Source organism: Erithacus rubecula (assembly GCF_903797595.1).
Source record: "Erithacus rubecula genome assembly, chromosome: 2".
NCBI lineage: Eukaryota > Metazoa > Chordata > Aves > Passeriformes > Muscicapidae > Erithacus > Erithacus rubecula.
Genome location: NC_136685.1, coordinates 44,146,464 through 44,168,329, shown reverse-complemented (window position 1 = coordinate 44,168,329; position 21,866 = coordinate 44,146,464). Strand labels below are relative to the sequence as shown.

Genomic DNA, 21,866 nt, shown 5'->3' with positions numbered 1-21,866 from the left:
ACATTATATTATACAGAAAATGGGGGAAGCAGCATGACATATGCCTCTTTAAGACCTGGATTTAATTTGCTGACAAGTTTGCAGAGATTTTCAAGACTTGAGTGGACAAAGCCCTGACCAACTTGCCCTGAATTTCAGTGTTGAGCCTATTTTACATAGGAAGGTAGATAAGAGACTGCATAAAGTCTCTTCCCACATGAAAGACTTCTAAAGCCCATCAAGGAGACAAAGGACACTAGAGAGAATCTAAACTAAGCAGTTTGGTGAGTATTCAAACAGTCAATTAAAGCCACACTTATTTGATTTCTTTCAATAATTGCAGTACAAGAGCAGACAAAGTATGTGGCGGAATACAACACACAAGGTGAAGCTATACTTGAAAAATTCAGGACTTTATTTTAAACAATGGTGTTTCTTTGTTTTTACAAAATGTTTGAGACTGTACAATACATCAACTTTTTTGTAAGGTAGGAGTTTCTTTTAATTATGTAACCATTTCCATTTGTTCAGTTTTGAGGTAGGGATACATACATTTCCAGTCAGTAATTTTAAAAAACACTTAAGCCCTTCCCACTATAACTCAAACACAAAAGCACAGCACAAGAACATAATGTCTGTTTTTCCACTATTCATTTTTCAGAAGTGGAAACCATGTCATGGCCTATAAAAGTTGGCCCATTAGTTCCATGAAGAAACCCTGAAAAGATCAAAGTTAATATCATGGAGGTACATCCTCTAAGGCAGCATTTCCAGAAGGAGATTCATCTGCCCCAGAAGCAGAGTTATCAGGCAGAGGAATAGGAGCATCTGTTTCCAAGGTGTGCTGCTTTTCCAGGTCACAGTTCATGTTAGAATTTCCTTTGCTGCTCACCTCTCCCTCTGACTCTTCAGTCAATTTATCTTGGGCCTGAGCTGACTCCTCAGAATCATCCTTTTCAGGCAAAAAACTGCAAATCATATTAAGCCTGCTGTAGGAAAAATCTCTGTCCTTGATCTGCAACCATTCTACTCCACCTGACGTAAAGAAGGAAAATTCTATTAGTGACAAAAGGAGTTAATAGCAGTTTTTTCTTAGTTTAAGTTCATTGTTATTAAGGCTGAATCTGACAAGATCTTACCAAGTGGTAAAAGAACCACTTAGAAATGAAAGATGTGCATATCCCTTTCCTATTACTTTTCACATACCCATTTAGTACTTTTCATAGTCAGAAAATACAATGCAGGACTAAAAAGATCTTTCCTCTGATCCAGTATGGCAGTTCCTGTCGTATTTAGCTGTCTGATACCACCCTTAGGCTCTTAAAGTAACAAACATAAATCAAAATGCAGAGAAAATATTTAATGAATGCAATGAAGAAAACAGAGTATTTATTCACCTAAATATTAGATCTTCTGGCAATAGGTAATGGCATCAGAGACAGGACACAAATTCTTGCACTCTGTTTAACTCAAGTGTAACAAGTTGGAACAGGTTGAGACCAACCCCAAATAGAAATGGGATTCCACTCCATTTTGATTTTTACTCAGTACATGTTTTTAATACACAAGTTACTTTGTATGCACAAGTTAAATTCCTGTCACAGTACAGAAACAAAGTGGTTTTCAGTACTTATCATCAGTATTGCCGCTCCAGAATAAAAAAGTTCTTTGTAATAAGCAAAATACTCTCTAGTCTCAATTTAATATTATGTATACTATCACAATAATAGTTTCAGTTTAGTATTACATAATTAATTCTATAGAGAGAAGTGGTACTTGGTGTTGATATGAATGTTAATATTTGGTTAGATTCTAGACGACATTTCATTTTATGCTTCCTATGGCCAGTGTCCAGCTGACTGCTCATATTTAAGGTAAAATGTCTATATATAGATATATATTCTTAAAATATGAAGCAGTAACATTTGAGCAAAAAAAAAAAAAGCAGCTAAAAGCAGTTCTACTGAATACTGCTACATATTTTATATATATATATATATATATATATATATATATCAGTGTTTAACCAGGTTTTTGTACAAAAAAATAAAATAAAAAAATAAATAAGGCAAACATATGAACCCAAAGTTCTGCATACGGAATATAAATGGTCTGCTAGGTATGTCTTAGCAAGTAATTTAAATCAATTTCCATTCAATTGTAAATTGATTAAGTAAAATTCAGTTCTTTTCAACAATTAAAGAGATTCAGAAAGTCATTAGAAAAAATGATGGAAGTAGCAAAAAAATCAACAAAGAACTACTAAACAGCACCTCTGATTTTGAAACTTTTAGATGAGAAAAGAAGGTACCAGGGAGCATCAGCATATGTTTGCCCTGCTCTTACAGTTCTTTGTAGTGATCTCCTACTAGCCATTTCTGGAGGAAGAGCTGGTCAGAAACATATTTAATTTTCAAATTTAAATATACACATATGGTGCCTAAAGAAGAAAGTTCCTTTAACTTCCTGCATACTCTTGAATCAAACACTTAATAAAGGCTGACACTCCTAAGCATAATCCACTCATATCCACATGCATAAGAGCAGAATCACTCACCAACATTCTCTTCTCCTTCCTTCTTTTCTGTCAGAAGGGTCCGTGTCATGTTCAACTTCTTCACTGTGTGGCACTTGTATTTCAACTGCACTTTTTGGTTGCCTTCTGCATCTACTAAGAAGAGAGGAGAAAAAACAATACCCAAACCCCAGTCGTTACAGTGAATTCCACTAGCAACTGAAACACAATAAATATTTTTAACCTCCCCAGCTACTGAAACAAACAGAACATCAAATCATAATTATTACCTTGCTCTGTGTTTTCTTCAAAAACCACACAGGTTCCCAAGGTATCTATGAAAAACAAAGTGAGAAAATTTGAGAGACTAATTTATATCAGCTTCAGATAATGCACCCACTGGCCAGGCTGTGGGAATGTTCTGACTTCCAACCCCTCACAGAGGCACAGCACTGGTAAGGAACTCAGGAACAGGAAGGAGTACCACAGTCATTGGAAAACACTGCAAGGGAGGATCCCAGACCATTTTCTTCCAGACCAATGTTGTCACCATAGGGCAAATGAGAGAACTACAGATTGCACAATGTATCAGTCCTGCTTACACAGGAGACAACAGCACATTAAGGCATTTTATATCCCAGATTTTTGTCTGCAGTGATACTACACAGTGCACCCCAGAGTCAGCTTCCAGACATACTTTCCTGGAAGTACCATGGATGCATGGTTAATTTAGCAGTGAACTCAGAGCAGCAACAGCCTACATGGTGTTACACAGCTACCCACAACTTCAGTGCCTCACAGGACCAATCACAGTAAAACCACCTCATGTTAAGAAAATTCCTTGGGTCATGTGAAAAGGGAGAGATTGTATTCACGTAAGTTTTCCTACCTTCATATTCTCCTGCAAATACATATCTATCCACTTGTAAAATGGGCCTCTCTGTCTCTATTCCCTATGTAAAGAAGGATAAAATTGCATAATGTTAGGTTTGTATTAACGAAGGTGAATTTCTCACTGTAAGACCAGCGAAGACAGACATAGCAGAATCTAGATTATAGCAATTCCTCATCATACATGTTCTTTTAAGTATATTATATACAAAAACTCCCCAGATAATTCTATTTTTTGCCATCATAATAAAGCCTAGTATAGAACTGTATGGAAAATGCTCTAGTATATTACAATAAATTTAGATTGAACTGTTATCAACAGTCTATATAAGTTAAAGAGCTGTTATATCCTCTAGGAAATTATTGTAACCTTCATTTCAAATTAACAAAAATGTAAGTGTTTGCATGAAGATGATGTTATTTTCTAAGCTTTAATTAATACAAGTTCTAGAAAGTGGAATAACTTTCAAATTGGAAAATGCATAGGATGAAGAAGTCCAGATAAGGCATTACATCAGCACCAGAAGAGCCACTGCAAGACCACAGAAATTACTGTGATTACTGTGTGTCTATACTGTGAAGGAGTTGGAAATTGTTGCTGTATTATTCTTTTAAACAAGGAGTGGAATAGTAAGGAAGCACTTCTATCAGCTCATTCCATTCCTCTAGAGTGCAGGTTTTCCACACACACAAGCCAGCATCCCATTTTTCTTGTACAAGATGTACCTATATATTGTATTTTGATAAAAATCAGTGTCTGAACAGAGCACACTAATTAAGACAAAATGACTTTGAAGAGTACCTTGTGAACATCAGAATTATTCAGGACATGAAGACAAGCACACGCTAAAAGCTTTGAACATAAGGCATTATGTGGTAAATTGCATAAAATACAGAATATCACACACGTTAATATGAATTTGTGCAATTATCCTCTTAGATATTTCTGTGTTTCAGAAGTACAAGATCAACAAGATTTAAGCTCTGGAATTCTCTTTCTTCTGCATAAATTGAGAACACCAACAACATCAAGTTAATATATAGACTCCATATTTTTATAGGTTTTTTTCCTTCTACAAGAAATAAATAAAAATAATAACACATCAATACTAAGCAATAGCATTGTGGGGGTTTTACATTCAAAACTTCGTTTCTTTGGCTGATTTTCATTCCTTTGTGGACTTTATGTGACCAGCATCACAGAAAACTTGTTAAACAGAGTAGCACAGAACAAAGTCTTTAAGTAAGGCCTTAACAAAAAGTTGTCCCTTAGGAAAAGTCTAGAGGAGTGTTTGCTCTGTGGAGTGAAGAAGACGTGGATACAAGCAGGACGCAGTATGGATACTCTATAACCTTTTACTAGTAACATTACAAGGGAATCTCCAAAGCACAACATTTAAAAGAATCCCACCAGCAGTACTGAAGCATCTGTAACAATTCAGCCAGTAGTATGAATGATACATGTAACAAATTTCAAGAGAACTAGATCTGATCAAGGCAAGAAACCTACTTATAAAAGCATATCCATCCAAAGACTAATATTTTATTAATTTTGATTGTATTTCTGCTTCTGAGACATTCAGAATTGACTTTACCACTCACATATATTGTGATCAGTGACACACTCAGATGTTCTCTCTCCATCTTTTCAGGATATAATAAAGGTCTACTTTCAGAAAGTATTTGTAAATCAGTAGAACTTGTATTACCTATACAGCTCTCATAGTCTACATAGGTTTTGAAGAGCAAATAAAATCTGTCCTATACAGATAAAGTGATTCCTGAAAATGAACAGGACAGGGAAACCAGATTCCTACAATAACCTCACAGTGAAGCAAACAACATCTAAAACTGTTTACCAAATGCTTAATACTCATTCCAAGACTTGAACTTGCCAGGACTCATCTGCAAAAAACTCCATTGTAAACACAGTGCAAATCCTAAATGTTTTCTTTTACCTCTCTGCTGTATTCCAGTCATTTCAAGAAGTGTGATTAACAATTTTTTAAAAAGTATAAAATACATAATTAAAAAAAATTAACTTAGAACTTGAAATCAGAGCAGATACTGGCCCAAGCTTATATATACGTCCGAAAAGTTTCCTTATATTTAAGAAATATTAGATTCAGACTTTATGCTGTTTCTGAAAGAGAGCCCACAACATGCAGCCAAGTACAGCACACATAATTCTCTACCAAAATTATATCTAACGTTATCAATGTCAACAAATTTAGAACAGCCTCACTCCCTTGTTCACATCCATAATAACTTACCCCTTTCCTATTGTGCTGTAATCACTCACCAAAATCTTGCACTTGTTTTCACATTTTTCTAAGAAGTCTGAATCAATAATTCCTGATAGCTCGACCATGACCAGTTGCTCCTACAAGAAAAGTTGACAATGTACATCTCTAACAGAATATAACAGAACTCAGGGGGGGAAAAAGCCCCAACCAAAAGCAATCTACACCAATAAGAACAGCATACAAAAACCCAGCCTTTCAGGACAAACAGACCCCAAACTGGAGTTTAGGCTGCATTTTGTCATGAGACAGAACTCTTGTAATACCCAGGGAAATGCAGTGACCCACTACTCCATAAGGCACTTGTTTCACACTCAAATTTTCCTGATCTTTTCTTTCTAGTGAGCAACAGGGGAAGCACTTTTTCCACCCTTGAAAAATAAGCGTCAGTATTGCTCTGGGGAGACCCTACAGCACCTTCCAGTATCAAAAGAGGGCTTACAAGAGAGTTGGAGAGGGACTTTTTACAAGGCCCTGTAGTGACAGGACAAGGGGTAACATTTAAATTGAGAGTTGGTTTAGATTAGATATTGAAATTTTAATTAATTATTTTATTTTATTTTTTACTGAGGGGGTGTTGCAGCACTGCAACAGATTGCCCAGAGAATCTGTGGATGACCCATCCCTAGAAGTGTTCAAGACTAGGCTGGATGAGGCTTTAAGTACCCTAGTCTAGTGGAAGGTGTCTCTGCCCATGGCAGGGCGTTGGATGGAACTAGGTAATTTTAAAGGCCCGTGCAACCCAAACCCTTCTCTGATTCTGTGATTTTATGGCGATAGGAAGCATCAGAAACTGCAAGTTCGCTTTCTGACCACGCCGTTTTCCGGGAAGCCCGAGGAAGAAGAGCCAGAACCGCATAGCTCTGGGGTGGGGACTGAGGAACCCGCCAGTCCCACGGAAACGCGCTCGGTCCGCGACCGGCCCCTCTCCCTGCCTGCCCCGCCGGCCGGGCGGAGCGGGGCCGGGCCACGCCCCGCGGGGGGCCGGACCCTTCCCCCAGGGCCGCGGAGCGCCCCGGTGTTGGCATCCACCGACCTCCACCTCATCGTCCTCCGCTCCGTCGCTCCTCCCGCCCTCGCTGCCCGCCGCCGCCGCCGCCATGTCGCCAGCGCCCGCCCCGCGCCCGCCTCAGCGCGCACCACGTGGGCCCGCGCCGCCATCTTAGAGCGGAGCGGCCCCGCCCCTCCCGCAGAGCCGCGGCGAGCGCGCCGCGCCCCCCTCGGTGCTGGAAACAAAAACACGAGCTTTTTTTTTTTTTTTTTTTTTTTTTTTTTTTTTTCCCAAAAAAAGGGGGCTACCAGACTCATTATTAACACAGATGATGTCCTTCTTCTGGTACAGACCATTCGTTTAGAAAGCTTTTGTCAGATAATGAAATATGCAGTTTCTTCCTACCACTCGTGTCCTTTGCATGATGCTTTCTAGTTATCTTGACAGGTTCAAATACATAAAATACATCCTTCTGACCAAGGTTTCTGAGATAATGTCTTAATTTATCAATGCAGCATGTTGGTGTCTACAAAAATCGGATTTGTTTCCCAGTGCGCAACAGTAATTACAGTGTAAACCAATAATTACACACGTGAGAGAGACATTGATTATTTCAGAGTTCTGCAAGCCTGGGTGCCCAGTGGAATTTCACAAATCAAGCCGAACAACTATAAAAATTTTTTTGCTGTTTATATATGTCAGCAAACAAAGGAATTAGTGTTCATTTGCTAGAAGTTTCATAGTTCTCGTATTAATTAGTGTTCTATCTTCTGTTGGTTAGTGGTTCTCCCTCTTCTCATGCTCATCAGTCCCACGGTGTTTCTCTTTTGGCCGATGGGTTTTTGGGTCAGTGATCCCTGAGTCAGTGGTCGGGATCTCCCCCTGCAGAATTACCTTCTACCCAGTCACAGCTGGCTCAGCACAGTTCCTGGGGAAGGTTTATTAGTTTCTTGCTTATCTTGGGGCTTCTGCCCAGAGTCCTTGTGGCTCATAAATTCAGCATTCTTTGTGTTCTGCTGTCAGTGGTACATCCTTATTCCCAACTTTAGCCTCCTCTGGGTGTGAGATCACTGAAACCTGTCAGGCCCTAAAGCTTAAGAAAAAGCTTAGCAATTCTGCCAACCAGCAATTTGTCTTTCTAAAACCTGGGCATCACTTAGAGCTTGGGGGCTGCTGTCTGTTTCAATCTCTCATCTTGTTGATAAGGCTTGAAAGTATACAAAGATCAAACATTACAGAACATCCTTTCTTGAGAAAATTTGCATATTCCATACTTTGCTACAATTTTGCACTCCATAATTCTAGGTCTAATTTTAGGTTTTGTAATTTTGCCGTTTTTTCTTTCCATATACTGTATTTTTTATTTTGTATCAAAAATGTCTCCCTCCTCATTGTGTTGAAGTCATTAATTAAAATGTTAAATAAAAACTGTTTGCAAGGGAAATTGCTGAAAATTTGATTCCAGCCTCTCCTTAACTTCCATAAAATAGACATAAATATCTGCATTGCACCATATCAAGTGTTTAACTATGTCCAGATAGCTGTGATGTAGTGCATTTCTCCTTTTCCTAGAAAAATTGCAGATCTTCATTATATAAAATAAGTTTAGCAGGGTTTTTCTTTGGCTTTGGGCTTTGTCTTATTTTCTGTTAAGTCTCACATTTTTAATTACTTTTTCTTAGGTCTTGTTTTGGAATATTGCATACTGCTGTGGTAAAAACAGCCTATAAATCTGGATTTGTTCTAAATACAGAAAAAGATGCTGGGTCATGTTACCTTTTCACCAGGCAAATTGCAAAGGCTTGAATTTTGACTGCAGGGAATAAAAGCTGTGGAACAGATGTTTGGAATACTACAAGTGTTAATATTCAAATATTTTACAATAGCATTTTATATCATTGTCTGTATTTAGCTTTAGTTTTTGCACCAGATCTTCTTTACTTTAGATAAAATTTTTGTTTTAAAAAGAAGCTCTACCTCAATAAAGCAGAATCAACTCTATTTTGAGTACCTTTTTTTAAAAAAATTGATGATCATAACTGACAGTGCTTCTGTAATGTTACATTAATAACGTCATTCTCTTTTTATAGCTGTGTGGAGGTGAAGCGATACAGTTAAAAACTACAGAAAGCCCTTACAGGAATGTAAATGTGTGCCAGATCAGCCTGTGTAAATCAGACTGGCATGAACTGCTGTGAAGGAGCAAGTGCATTTATTTGCTTTTAAATCAGCCTCGGTGTCATGTAGAATCCGGGTTCATCTGAGTCTCCCCGTTATGGTGATTCAGGGCGTGCAGTTGGATGACGGGAAATTTTTGGTGCATTAGTGCCAAAGGTATTTTAGAAGAGATTAACACGTTGTCAGGCTAAATTTGCCGTGGGCATTAGTGGTTTGCCTTGGTCTCTCCCATCCTGGCAGGAGTATTTTGACAACTTATCTCTTAAAGGAGACTGCCTTCGGAGTCTGCCAGCGAGATTGAACTGCTTGATGAGATAAATATGGAGATACACATCTTGAGGACTCAGATTTGGGGTTTCTGAGGCCTCAGCCAACAGTCCTGTCAGTGCTTGAACAGATTTATGTGTGCATGCTGCCAGAGGCCAGTTCCTTGGTGGCACTTACGTAATTCTGAGTCAGTGAGAACTAAATGGTCAATTTAAAATAAGTGCTCGTGTTTGAGATATAGGTTTGTAATATAGATGCACTGATTTCCATGGGCTCACCTCCAATTTAAGCATGTTAATATGTATTTTACTTTGGGCCATGTAGTTTGCAAATTTCACTTGTGGAAGTTGACAGATCAGAGGCTTGGACGATCTGTTTAGCAAATAGACATTGTTGCAGTTAAGGTACATTACAGGAAATCAGAGAAAGTTCACTGAAACACATAGTGTACAAATTCTGGTTTACTACCTTGTCTCATTTTTCCATTTTATTTTGATTTTTATCTCCATGTTTGAAATTCCTTCTCAATCCTTTTGCAGAAGGGAAGTGCCCTTTCTCCATTCCCTCCTGAGCACATTACTTTCTTTGTGAGGCCCTGGCATTAGTCTATCTAAGTAAAAGGTTAAATGTTTTGTAAAAGCACAGAGTAAGATAAGAGTCTTTGTTTAAGCTCTCGTGGTTTTTTCTGTCTGTTTAGATAGTGAGTTAAAAGCCTTTTGTATTATGTGGTGAAAAAACATAGGATTTAGCATTCAAAAATTATAATAGATCATGTGTGTGCAGATATACACACAGAACTTGTAGTTAATCTTTGTATCTGTGCTATTTGCTGAATTGACAGCCTCAGGAGAAGGGCATTGTAGTTCCTAGGATTATTTTCAGTTGGAAATGTAACTAAAAGCAATGATGTGACAGAAGGCGATTGCCTGTGGATGTCAGAAGAGACTCTCAGTAAAATGCTACCATGTGAAACATCTAAATTCCATAAATACAGCATTGTAAGGCACAGAGAGATGCAGGAGAAAGCTTGTAAGAGTCTTGTGTGTGTTTCTAGCTGAAGCTGGGGTTGCAAAAGGTAAGTCAGCCCCCAGGACAAAAGTAATTTGCTGATAGTATTACAGAAGATGATTTCCATTTCTCTGCAGCAATATTGCTGAGCCTCTTCAGTTAGGAATTTGCAAGCCAAACCAGCTCACAGGTATTGACCAAAAAAAGAGCAAACAAAAAGCCCCCACAAAAACACCACCTGCTTGTTTCCTTTGCATATGTGCCTTTGTCTTTTCCAGAACTTCTTAAACATTATGTAAGGAAATCCTAGGAATTCTATTCAACAAAATAAAGAAGGGTAGATACAGTAAGGGGTACAGGTTTTATTTACTGTGTCTAGTCTAAAATAGGGGAGTGAGATTGTATAGTAGGAAGGGGAGGGGGAGCAGTGAGTTCACATTTTCCCCAGTCTTTCTTTTGTCCCCTCCAGAAGCACTTCTTGTTGTCTTTGACATCCATCACTGGCTTCAGTTTCAGCTGGCCTTTAATTTTCAGGACCTCATCCCTGCACACCTGAACAGTGTCTCTGTATTCCTCACAGGTTATCTGTCCTTGATTCCACCTTCTCTATGCTTCTTTTTTGTATTTGAGTTTGGAGGTGCTCCTTGTTCACCCAAAGAGGTCTTCTGGCATTTTTGCTTGACTTCCTACACATTTCCTGGGCTCCCTCTTCCCTCCAGGGCCTTATTCTATGGGTGTGCTGCAGAAGTCTTCAAAGACACACATTTTGTCTTGTCTTTCTTAGGGAAAAAGAGTTGGGCTCCTAAAAGTAATGAATGCTGCCTCCTGTACACAGCCAGCTCAGAGCTTCAAATGCTCCTTCCTTGGAAATACCCTGAAGAAACTTGGTGCTCTATCCACATGTGGAAGGGATGCATCTGCATGTCTATGTGTGATAGGTCAGGAGGAGTGTGGTCTGGCACAGCTGAGAACTGCTACAGTGTCCTTAATGGAGTTCTGAATCAGGGATCCCTCTCAGTAAAACTTGGCAGGTGACAATCTTCTGAAGCAGGTGGTAACAGATAGGGAATAAATTAAATTACTTGTTGTCCAGTTGGATCAGAAGGGGATGTTTATATATAGAGTTGACTGCTAAGTTATGAAATGTCAAAGTTTGGGATCTTTTACAGGACCTCAGATAATCTGGCATCAGTTATTTGATACACCAGGATGAAAATTCTTACTCTTGTTGAGTTGCAAGCAGCTGAAAACCCTTGACCAAAATTCACCAGGAATAATTATTATTCAGGGTCCAGCTTGTATATATTCCTAGCTGACCTCTCTGCCTTTCGTAGAATCAGAGAATGACTTGGGTTGGAAGGGACCTTAAAGATTACCTGGTTCCAACCCCCTTGCCATGGGGCACCTTGCACTAGACTGACTTGCTCAGAGCCCCATCCAGCCTAGCCTTGAACACTCCCAAGGATTGTGCATCCACAGTTGCTCTGGGCAACCTGTTCCAGTGCCTAACCATCCTCACAATAAAGAATTTCTTCCTAATATCTAATCTAAACTTGTCTTCTTTCTGTTTAAAGCCATTCCCCCTTGTCTTATCACCTCATGCTCTTTAAAAAGTCCCTCTTCAGCTCTTTTGTAGCCCTCTTTGTGTACTGGGATGTTGCTCACAGGTATCTCTGGAACTTTCTCTTTTTCAGGCTGAACAGCCACAAATATCTCAGCTTTTTCTCATAGGAGAGTATTTGTTTAAAATGTATTTTAAACAAACTGATATAAATGACTCTTGGAACTTTTTTGCATACAATGATGTAAAATCAGGAAGTTATTTTTCTTTCATATTTATTCATTGATTTTGATCAATGTTCCCATTGCTTACAATTTATTGAAGTGAAATATTTTTATTTAACTGTGTTTTGGTTTCCATCTACATGAACACCTTTTACTTGTTAGTGAAGTGCTGTTAAAAGTAATTTTTACACACCTCAAGATCTGCCAGAGTGATTTGCAGTACAGGAAATAAAAATCAGTTATTAATCAATCTGCATCAGAAGCATTAGAGTCTTGATTCAGTAGGCTTTTATTGAGGTGTAGTTTGGCAGCAGTTTGGAATTTCTGGTAGTTTAATGCTTGTGTAGTTATTCCCACTGACCTGCAGAAAACGTTTCTGACACAGCATAAAATATAAAGAATCATATTATTGAAGCCTGAGGGTCAATACTGCATGTATTGTTTTTTCTTAATCCATTACTCCAAGGTGTAAGAATGTTGCTTTTTCAATGTTAATTCATATTGTGAAATCATAAATGCATTCTATGTCTCTGAAGAAGAAGGACAGAAGTGCCAAAAGTGAGGCAGGATAGAGTGGAGTAGCCCAATAAGTAAGTCCAGTTATACAACCAACAGAAGGATGCACTGACTCAGTTATCTGTATCTCCTTAATTACTAAAAATGTGTTGCTCCATAAACATCAAAACCCTCAAACCCAGAAAAGGAGCCTAAGAAAAGCTAGTTTAAATTGGGATAGTGTGATACTGTGCATATGAGACACTGGAGGGAAGGAGAATAAACATCAGGTATAAATTATGAAGAGGTAAGAGATGTTGAGACAAATCAAAGTTAAAATGAATTCCAAGTAAGAAATACATTTTGTTAGGACTGTAGTATCTAGATGGTTGCAAACACTTCCTAGAGAGGAAAATCAGGCACTGTGAAAACAGAAAACAAAAGAGAAAAGATTTTCTGTGTACTCTTGAGTGTTGTAGGTAAATGTCATATTGATCAGAGCAATGAGACTAAAATCTTTGGTGCCATAAATTTTAGGCTTCTTGTCCTAGACTTGATTTTTAATCACCATCATGTGTGGTCTGCTTCAAGCTGTTTTTATAGAAGAGCCATTCTGAAATAGTGATCTTGTTTTACTTGCAGTTAATGCACTTGCATAAAGAAAAAATCTGTTTGCGTAACAGACTACAGTGAACTGTGGCTCTTAAAAGAAACTAAACTGCCAAGGAATAAGTTGTTGGTACAGGCTAGGAAAAAATGGTCTGTTTTTAAAATGAAGGGTGACTATTAGTGTATTTTCATAGAAAAATATGAAATATATTTCTAAATTATATGTTGAGAAAAACCTCTTAAAAAATCAAAGATGGAAAGTGAGGCAAGGAAGTTGGATGATGGTAGTGTATTTTTGGGGTTCTAAAAATGAAAGCCTACTGTGAGATGCAACACATGACTGGACAGTAAAAGGGCAGGTGAATTGCAACCATTCTTTGTCTGAGGAACTCCTGAGATAAAGATTGCTGAAGAATGAGGAAATACCTTTGCATGCTGGTCCTACCTGTTCTGCTGCTTTTTCCAGGCATTCACTGTGGGCTGATTTAGGTGACAAGGGTACTGGCCAGGTGGATCTTTGATCTGTCTTGTCTGTATGGTTGGCTGTTCTAGGCTCTCAAATTTGGTTCAGAATGACAAACCAAAAAGCTGGCAAACTTATTACATTCCTTTCCAAAATTCATAAAGGCAAAATTTTATATGAACTCAATGCTCCATGGGAGATTGGACAAGTACTTTAATGAGGAATCCACTGGGAATAATAACATAGGCAAATCCTATCAGACTAAGGACATAACTGAGCTGACAGCTGGGAGCACACCATGTGTACTTGTGTTCTTCACTTCGTGGCCACTGATGAAGACAACATGCTGAGTGAGCTGGGCCCAAAAGGTGAAACCTTTTATGAGCAATAAATTGAATAAATTGTGTTTAGCAGTTTTATTTTTAATTCCAGATATTTAATTCCACCGTCTCTTGTACAGAGAAGTACAGGAATATAACAGAGTAGATAAATGACAGCAGATGAAAACCCAAGAAGTGGAAATCTCTGTGAAGTTCCCATTGTCACTTAACATATCATGACATTTGGTATGCCTACAATTACTGCTTTTACTCATGAAGGGATCAGTACTTGGAAAAAGTTGTTATTGGGCTCTTTAGGAATTCTATGTAGAAAGGCTGTGAAAAGTATTGAGTGACTTTTAAGACTTTAAAGGTACTGGAAAAGTAATTTTGAGGAGTTGTGTGCAAAGCCAGTGCACTGACCCAGTGACAGCATGTCTTGCCTATATTTTCAAGAGGAAGGAAGAGTAATGAATGGTGAAAAACGGCCTGAATCTCTACCAAAGCACACTTACCATTTACACTGACTAAGGAATATCATTCAGAAACACCAAGCAAAAAGTGGAAAGAAGGACACTGTCACAGTTGATCACATTCTTTCAGTAGTCCTTGCTTCCTGACCCACCTTATTGTTAGATAATGTGTTTGGAAAACAAGGACAGAAATGCAACATAATAATCTTTCCCATGACAGTTTGATCACTCAAAATGTTTTATATTTGTATGAATTTATTTGATTTTTTTAAAGTTAGTTAATACACCAGCTTAGGTACCACACTGTTGTGGTGATGTTGACAAAAATTCACATTATCATATCCTGTAAGATTTCATTACTCCATTTCCAGTACAGTTTGCATTATGCAATTAAAATTCAATTAATTGGAGAGCCAATTCCTAAAACTACCTTTTGTCAGAGCACACAGTGCCTAGGGTCATCTGAGGGTACATCCACATGGATGGGTGCAGGCAGTGCCAGGTTCACTCTGCCTGTGCCCTGAGCCAGCCAGAGCAGCAGCTGTGTAGCTGTGATTTGTGTGTTGCTGAACCCGAGTTAATAAGGCTGGCTGTGAGCAGGACACATTAGCCTGGGCTCAGAACTGTGCTAATGTGGCCACATGATTTCTGGAAAGAAGATGGTCTTATGTCCAGCTGGCTCAAAGCATGAATAGAGCAAAGAAATAACTGTCTCGGTAAGCTAGTCAGAAATGCAGGTCAGGACATGAAGTGGGAAAGAGTTTATCTACACTTTTATAGTTGCTATGAATGAAATTTTCACTTTCATGTAAGAAAATAAACTCACTGCTGACAATTGTCTCATTTACCTTGCAGTTAGCTCATGGTATTTTCAATATTATGAATGTACACTTTTGACTACTAACCTGTATCAGGACAGATTCTTTTAAAAAATAATAATTTTAATTTGTTGGGGATATTTTCCCCTAGAAAAGTAGGTAGGCAATTTAAAAACAAAACAAAATAAAACAAAACACCAAAACCAGAGATCTATTACCTTTAAGGCTTGAAGACTTTACTATCCTTTATTACTTACATTTGCAGTGAAGCATCGCTGTTTTTTTTTTTTTTTTTCCCCAGAAACCAATCAAGACGGAGATAAAATTGTCAGCTCAAATTCCAAATTGGACCTAGGCAGCTCTGGAGGGAGTTATTAGCTGTCTGAAAATGCCTCAGCAGCACTTACTGCTGAAGTGATTTTTTTTTTTCCATAGAGATCTGCTCTTACAGGAGAATAATTTATATTTTCTCATATGTATTTCCAAATGGTGGATAGACTTGAGGCACTTTATACAAATCTATAATGAAAATGGAAAATATTGAATTTTGATGGCATTGACTGTTTTAGCTCTCATTATTTGCTGTCTTGGAGATTCTGAAGTCAAGTTGTTTACACTAAGGATCATCTTTTACAGTCAGTATCAACACAAAAACACCCTCTACACATAATTAATTCAGGACTTTCTGTTCCTATTTCTGCTTTTACAAGCATGAGTTGTATTTGTACTAGGTCCCCAGAGCATCACCTTCTAACACCTTCCTTTGTAACTAATTTCATAACTTTTTTTTGCAGTTCTTGCATTCTGAGTAGCTTGTACTGAATAAAATGTTATTGATTGAATAGTGACTGATACTAAAGTACATAAATCTGAACATGTACTTCATGAGGTTTTTTTTAAAGAAGATTGCTATTAAGTACTGCTTAATCTGCCAGGGTCCTCATACTGCAATTGAGCATCAAAATTATAAGAGATGAGAGAAGATGGCTATAAGTTTATAATCATATCTGTATTTTAATCCAATATTTTTGCTTTATCCTCCTTAAAGGACTGAACACGACATCCAAACGGCAGACTTGAACATCTTAGCCATAAGGTCAATCATTAATATCTATCATGGACTCAGAATCCCCTTGCAAAGAAGACAAACAGAAGTTTATGTTGCCATTTAGATTAATATATTCTTATAAAAAAAAAAAAAAAAAAAAAACAGGTACCAATTTTAAGATACAAAAATCCTTTATTTTTGAAGAGGATACTTATTCAGAAGGTATTATGGTAAAACCCAAAACTTTCTGTTCATTTCTTACATTCAGTGTGTTAATACACATAATGATGTGTAACTGGCACCATTTCAGTTCCTTTAAGCTTATCCAGCTAGTACCGTGCTGGAAACCAGAAAAGGCAAGGCAAAGCATTACAGGCATTACAAACACCCTTCTGTCATCTTCATTTTGGGAGCAATCCAGATGGAAAGATACTGCTGGAACAACCAGTTTTGGACCAGTCTGGGCAAGGGATTGTGTGCTTGGCAAGAGCTACAGAATAGCCAGATCTGGCACTGCTGACAGGAGCAGTGGTCACTGCCAACATCTCTCTTTTCCTTCAGTTTCTCTAATCAGCTCAGAATTACCAGGCAACAGCCCTGAATTTGTGACTAGAAGCAACAAATAACTTTCTCTCTTTCCTTCTTCTATGCTATTCTAATCAGCTCTTTCCCTCATACTAGCAGATACAAAAAGTGACCAGCAGTAAATGATTCATTTACTTGGCTTTGCTGCTTCTCTGGAATTCCCAAACTGCATTTTTTTTTTCTTTTTTATGAAGTGTGCTCAAGCATTTTAGGAAATATAAAACGAATCCTAATGTACCCCTGAAACGAGATACTATGATGAGTACCTTCACTGCTGGAGACAGAAGAAACTCCAAAAATATTCAACTTTTTTACACCGGTGTCTTTAATCAGTGAATCAGTGTCATTTTGGTTACTCAGAAGAGGATGAGTAGTTCAAATCTCTTGACCTGATTTTTATATATATATATATATATATATATATATATATTCTTATGAAGCCTTAAGATTGTCTCATCAAAAGAATCGTCATAATATTGTGGATTTAGGGTAACTACCAGTGAAAGATCATTGATCTCAGCCTCCATCTTACCACCTTTTCTAACATTCTAGTTGCCACTGATCTCTGTGAAATTAAGTAAATACCTTTATTTCCATACTGTATAACTGGTTTACAGGATTGTGATAAGATTTAGCACTTCCATTCCTGCATGCAGTCCTCATGACTCACTAGAAGGCCAAATCTCAAGATGAAGACCTATAGGTCATAATTCCTTCCCTCTTGATCCTTAAAGCATTTAAAGAGGCAGTTGTTCTGTCTTCCTGTGTGGTTTCAAATTACATGAGATTTAAGTGTATTCCAAGCTGCTTATCAGTACAGTGAAATCCTGCTTTTTCTTTTCTTTTCTTTTCTTTTCTTTTTTTGTTTTTTTGTTTTTTTTGTTTTTTTTGTTTTTTTTTTGTATGGCAACAGAACATCCTTTTAAGGGAGAGATACATGTGACATTTCTATTCTCCTCAGCATGCAAGCAACCATTCCTCTGATTCCAACAGTGTCCCTGAGGCAGTAGAAGGAATGATCCAGCATCTGCAAAAAGGCCTGCCTTAAAATCTTCCCATTTCACCCCAGAATGCATTAAAATTTATCTTTCTGCAGATGGATAGAGGTCCATTAAGAAATTGTATGGGATGTATAGTTCTCAGAACAACAGAAACTTCCCATCACACTGTCTCAGACCTCAGGCTCCACTGCTAGAGTGCAATTTGGTTAGATTTGCAGACAGAGCAATCAAAATAATTCAAAGTGTCTACAGAGTATGAAACAATCTTTAAAATAAGGGATTCAAAAATAATAAAACTTGAAGAACTGCTACAGAAATGGTAGTTTAGAACTGCTTATATTTTAGGTGTAATTTATAGTTTTCCATATTTATGTATATAAATATATATGGACTGAACATCTGTTTCTGTAGCCATCTATTTTTTGTCTATTAATTTGCCTTGACTACTACAGGAAATGGAGCTGTGGCTCAATGAGAAGGCAGTTACCCAAATTCAGTAAGAATAGCTAGGATTATGATTATTTAAGAAGGAGTTAAGACAGTTTTATTAAAGCTGGTTTAAATGTGATTTCTGTGTGTCTCTGGACTATTCTCTTTGTGAAAAATCAAACTGGATAGCTTTTTCGAGTAGTTGATCCATTTCTTACCAACTCCTTGACATAGTAACATGAGCAGTTGAAGAGAAAGTTACTGGTTTGAAACGTCTTGTCTGCTGAGCCCTTCTGGGTGGTCTGCATAGTTTAAATGTTTCAGGAATGAAATATTTAAGAGATTACAATGTTAAGAGAGCAGGTAATCAGAAAATATATCTTTCTGTTCTGTAGCAGCACACTAAATGGAAGAACTGAAAGGCACAAATGTAAATTGTTCAGCTTTTTCACGTCATGGCACTTAAAACAGAGTACAGCCACAAATAAACTTCTTACCCTACTTAAAATTAGCATATTAAAACCTATGAATTTACAGTTTCAACCAGTGCAAGCACAGCTGAACCAATGCAATACTAACATTAAAACCAATATTGATCAAGAGCACAGACAATTACAACACTGGCTGTTTGTCTGTTTGCTTTACTGCTTTTACTAGTCCCATCAGCTTTATGTTCAGTATCCCTCAGTTGTAGGTACTGTAGCTACAGCAATTATGCCCTGAAGCCTTTGCCGCTTTATCTTGTTATATAGGCCAGCTTTTGCTACAGCACACTAGGGAAAATATAATTTCTGTAAGGGAAATGAGTAATTTTCTTATTTTTCTGTCCTCCTCCTCTAAACCCCCTCATATTACACAACAGTTTAGGGGAATAAATAAACCAGGCCTTTATTTAATCAGCAACTTCATCAACACCTTTGGTTTTATACCAGATTTTTACTCTCAGTAAGATTTTAAGATTTGAGAATTAGAAACAATTGAATATTAGATCATCAAATAAGATGAAAAAACTTCTGCACAATCTGAAAAAAACATGTCTGCAATAACCCTTAAAACTGGTAAATTTGGGCTGTGAGAGAGATGGTTTGGATAGAGTGTCCTACTGTAACATAGCTGATAATGTGGGTTTAGGAAAGCCCAAGTCTCCAAGCCTCAGCAAGTGAACTTGCAATGAGTAGACCTGATGATACATGTGTTGCAGGATATTGTAACAGTATTGAGCATGGTTTAAAAATTTAATAAATACACATTCTTCCCTGTCCTCTCAGATAGTGCCGTTACATTATCTTGGCTTTAGACAAGCACCATGAAATAAAAACAGGAGAGAAGCATCCTTAACAAAAAGAAGAGTTTAGAGAGGGTTACCATTAGAGAAGTCCTCAAAGTCTTAGGCCCTCTGGTTAGTTTTAAGTTTCATCCATACTGAAATAGTATGGAATACATGTTACTGCTGCCTAAACTGTTGGGGGTTCTGGCTGCAAAATGTCACAGCAGCTAAGAAATACTCTTTTAGTTAAGTACAGTCTAGTTTAATCTACCTTTTTACAGCTTGGATTCTAACTTTGTATTTGAAATCTGACCTTGTATTTGTATTTGGCTAAGTATGTCCTAACTTTTAAGGTCAGTGCTGTTAAACATGAATCTAGTGAAGCTGACAGGTATGTAGCAAGTTCCTCTGAAGGAAACAAGTCCAAATTCAGGAACTGGAGATGGCTGTAAAGCTACAGTGTTGATGGAGCTTTATATGGTGTGTTTCAATAATCTCTGGCAGGCACAGAGGCCAGTGCCTCTTCTGGAAGAAGCAGATGATGAAGAGGCACCAAATTGCTCCAAGTTTCTGAGCAAGAACAATGGATTTAGAACATTTTGTCTTGTTCTGTTACATCTGCAATTTACAACTCTGTTCAATTCTATGGTGGCTTTTCCTTGTCTCTTCATGGCTTTGTTGGTGCTGCAGGTTTAATAGTGTAAAACAAGTACCAAATACTTACTTTTTCCCATAAAGTAAGGCAATGAAATTGAAGATGGAAATTAGACTGTGGAGCCAGAACTCCATTTCTAGTGGAAATAAGAGTAGAAAGTTCCATTTCTCTGGCTATTCACCAACTCAAGCCAGAACTTTACATCTTTCTAATGCAGAGGGTAATACTGGAGTGTCAATATTGGGTCCAGTGTTATTTAATAAATATCTTATTTAATGACTTCGTTAATGGATGAAGGAATTGAGTGTTCTCCCTGTAAAATTGCAGGTGACACAAAATTGAGTGGTGGAATTGATACATCTGAAGGATGGGATGACATCCAGAGGGAGCCAGACAAGCTTGAGAAATGGGAATCTTGTGAGGTTTTACAAGATCCAGGAGTTGCTACCCCTGTGTCTCAGCAACACTCATATCAATCCAAGCTGGGGGATGAACAGATGGAGAGCAGTCCTCCCAGAATGACTTGGGGGTGCTGGTGGGTGAGAGACTGGGCATGACCCAGCCATGGGCACTCCCAGCCCTGAAAGCCAAACATGTCCTGGGCTGCATCCAGAGCAGCGTGGGCAGCAGGGGAGGGAGGGGATTCTGCCCCTCTGCTCTGCTCTGGTGAGACCCACCTGCAGTGCTGCATCCAGAGCTGGGGTCCCAGCACAGGACTGTTGGAGCGAGTCCAGAGGAGGGACACCAAGGTGATTAGTGATATGCCATCTCTCCTATGAGGCAAAGCTGAGAAAATTTGCATTTCTGCCTGGATAAGACACTTTGAACAACCTAACAGTACCTGAAAGGAGCCTGCCAGAAAAATGGGGAGAAACTCCTTACAAGAGCATATAGTGTCAGGACAAGGGGGAATGGCTTTAAACTGAATGAGCAAAGGTGTAGATTAGGTATTAGGAAGAAATTCTTTAAGGATGGTGAGACACTGGAACAAGTTGCCCAGAGAAGCTGAGTGTTCAAGGCCGGGATAGAAGGAGCTTTGAGCAAGTCAGTCTAGTGGAACGTGTCCCTGCCCATGGCATGGGGGTTTGAATCAGATGATTTTTAAGGTCCTTTGTAACCCAAACAATTCTGTGATTCTGTGTCTTAAAAGAGGCACATGCCTTACATGCTATTTTAAAATCCTAGTATTTAAGAAAAATTTAGAGTAATGGACCAAGAGGATAAAAACAATCTAGAAAAAGATGTGGGGAAAGTAACAGGAAGGCTATAAACAACATAGAGTTAGGGATTAGGTAAAGCACCTGCATGAGGAATTACACTATACAAAAATGTGTGTTCATGTTCTGGCTAATCCAGGAGTGAAAAATGCTGAGCTTATGGTATTCATGTGTCTGGTCTTGCTTCTAAAAGTGACTGTACATATTTCACTAGTACACATATATTTGAAATTAATAGCAGTTGCCAAAGGCAGAGCTAAGCATGTTATAGAAAATGTAAAATTTATATAAAGATATGCCTTTCAGGCAGCTGCAGAAGCAAGACTCTCAAGGGCCTCCTTAATTTTTAAAAATATAACAGCAGCTCCAGTATTGTAAGTACAGTGTATAACAAGCAATAGAAGAAAATGTAACAGTTAACTTGAAATAGCTTGGGAGAACTCTACACCTTGGGAGTGTATCCTCAGCATTATTTCCAAGCCTTGTGCACTTAGATATTGGTGGCATTGCTTCTGGGATTATCACTAGAGCAACCTGAGTTTACACCACCCCAGTAGGCAAGCTTCAAC

At 38.1% G+C, this 21,866-nt stretch overlaps 1 protein-coding gene across 2 annotated transcripts; it reads right to left on the bottom strand.

Annotated features, from left to right (window-relative positions):
* Window positions 1-371: 371 nt before the first annotated feature.
* GTF3C6 (general transcription factor IIIC subunit 6) lies at window positions 372-6,855 on the bottom strand. 2 transcript variants are annotated; one of them, XM_079298772.1, is made up of 6 exons: window positions 6,725-6,855; window positions 5,688-5,768; window positions 3,384-3,447; window positions 2,785-2,829; window positions 2,537-2,650; window positions 372-1,014 (listed from the first exon to the last, which is right to left on the bottom strand). In XM_079298772.1, exons 1-6 carry the CDS (start codon window positions 6,788-6,790, stop codon window positions 719-721), a joined length of 666 nt encoding a protein of 221 aa, XP_079154898.1. In that variant the 5' UTR covers window positions 6,791-6,855; the 3' UTR covers window positions 372-718. The 2 variants fall into 2 exon arrangements, with proteins under 2 accessions (XP_079154898.1, XP_079154899.1); XM_079298773.1 differs by having other exon boundaries at window positions 2,537-2,647; window positions 6,725-6,854.
* Between the last annotated feature and the right edge of the window lie 15,011 nt (window positions 6,856-21,866).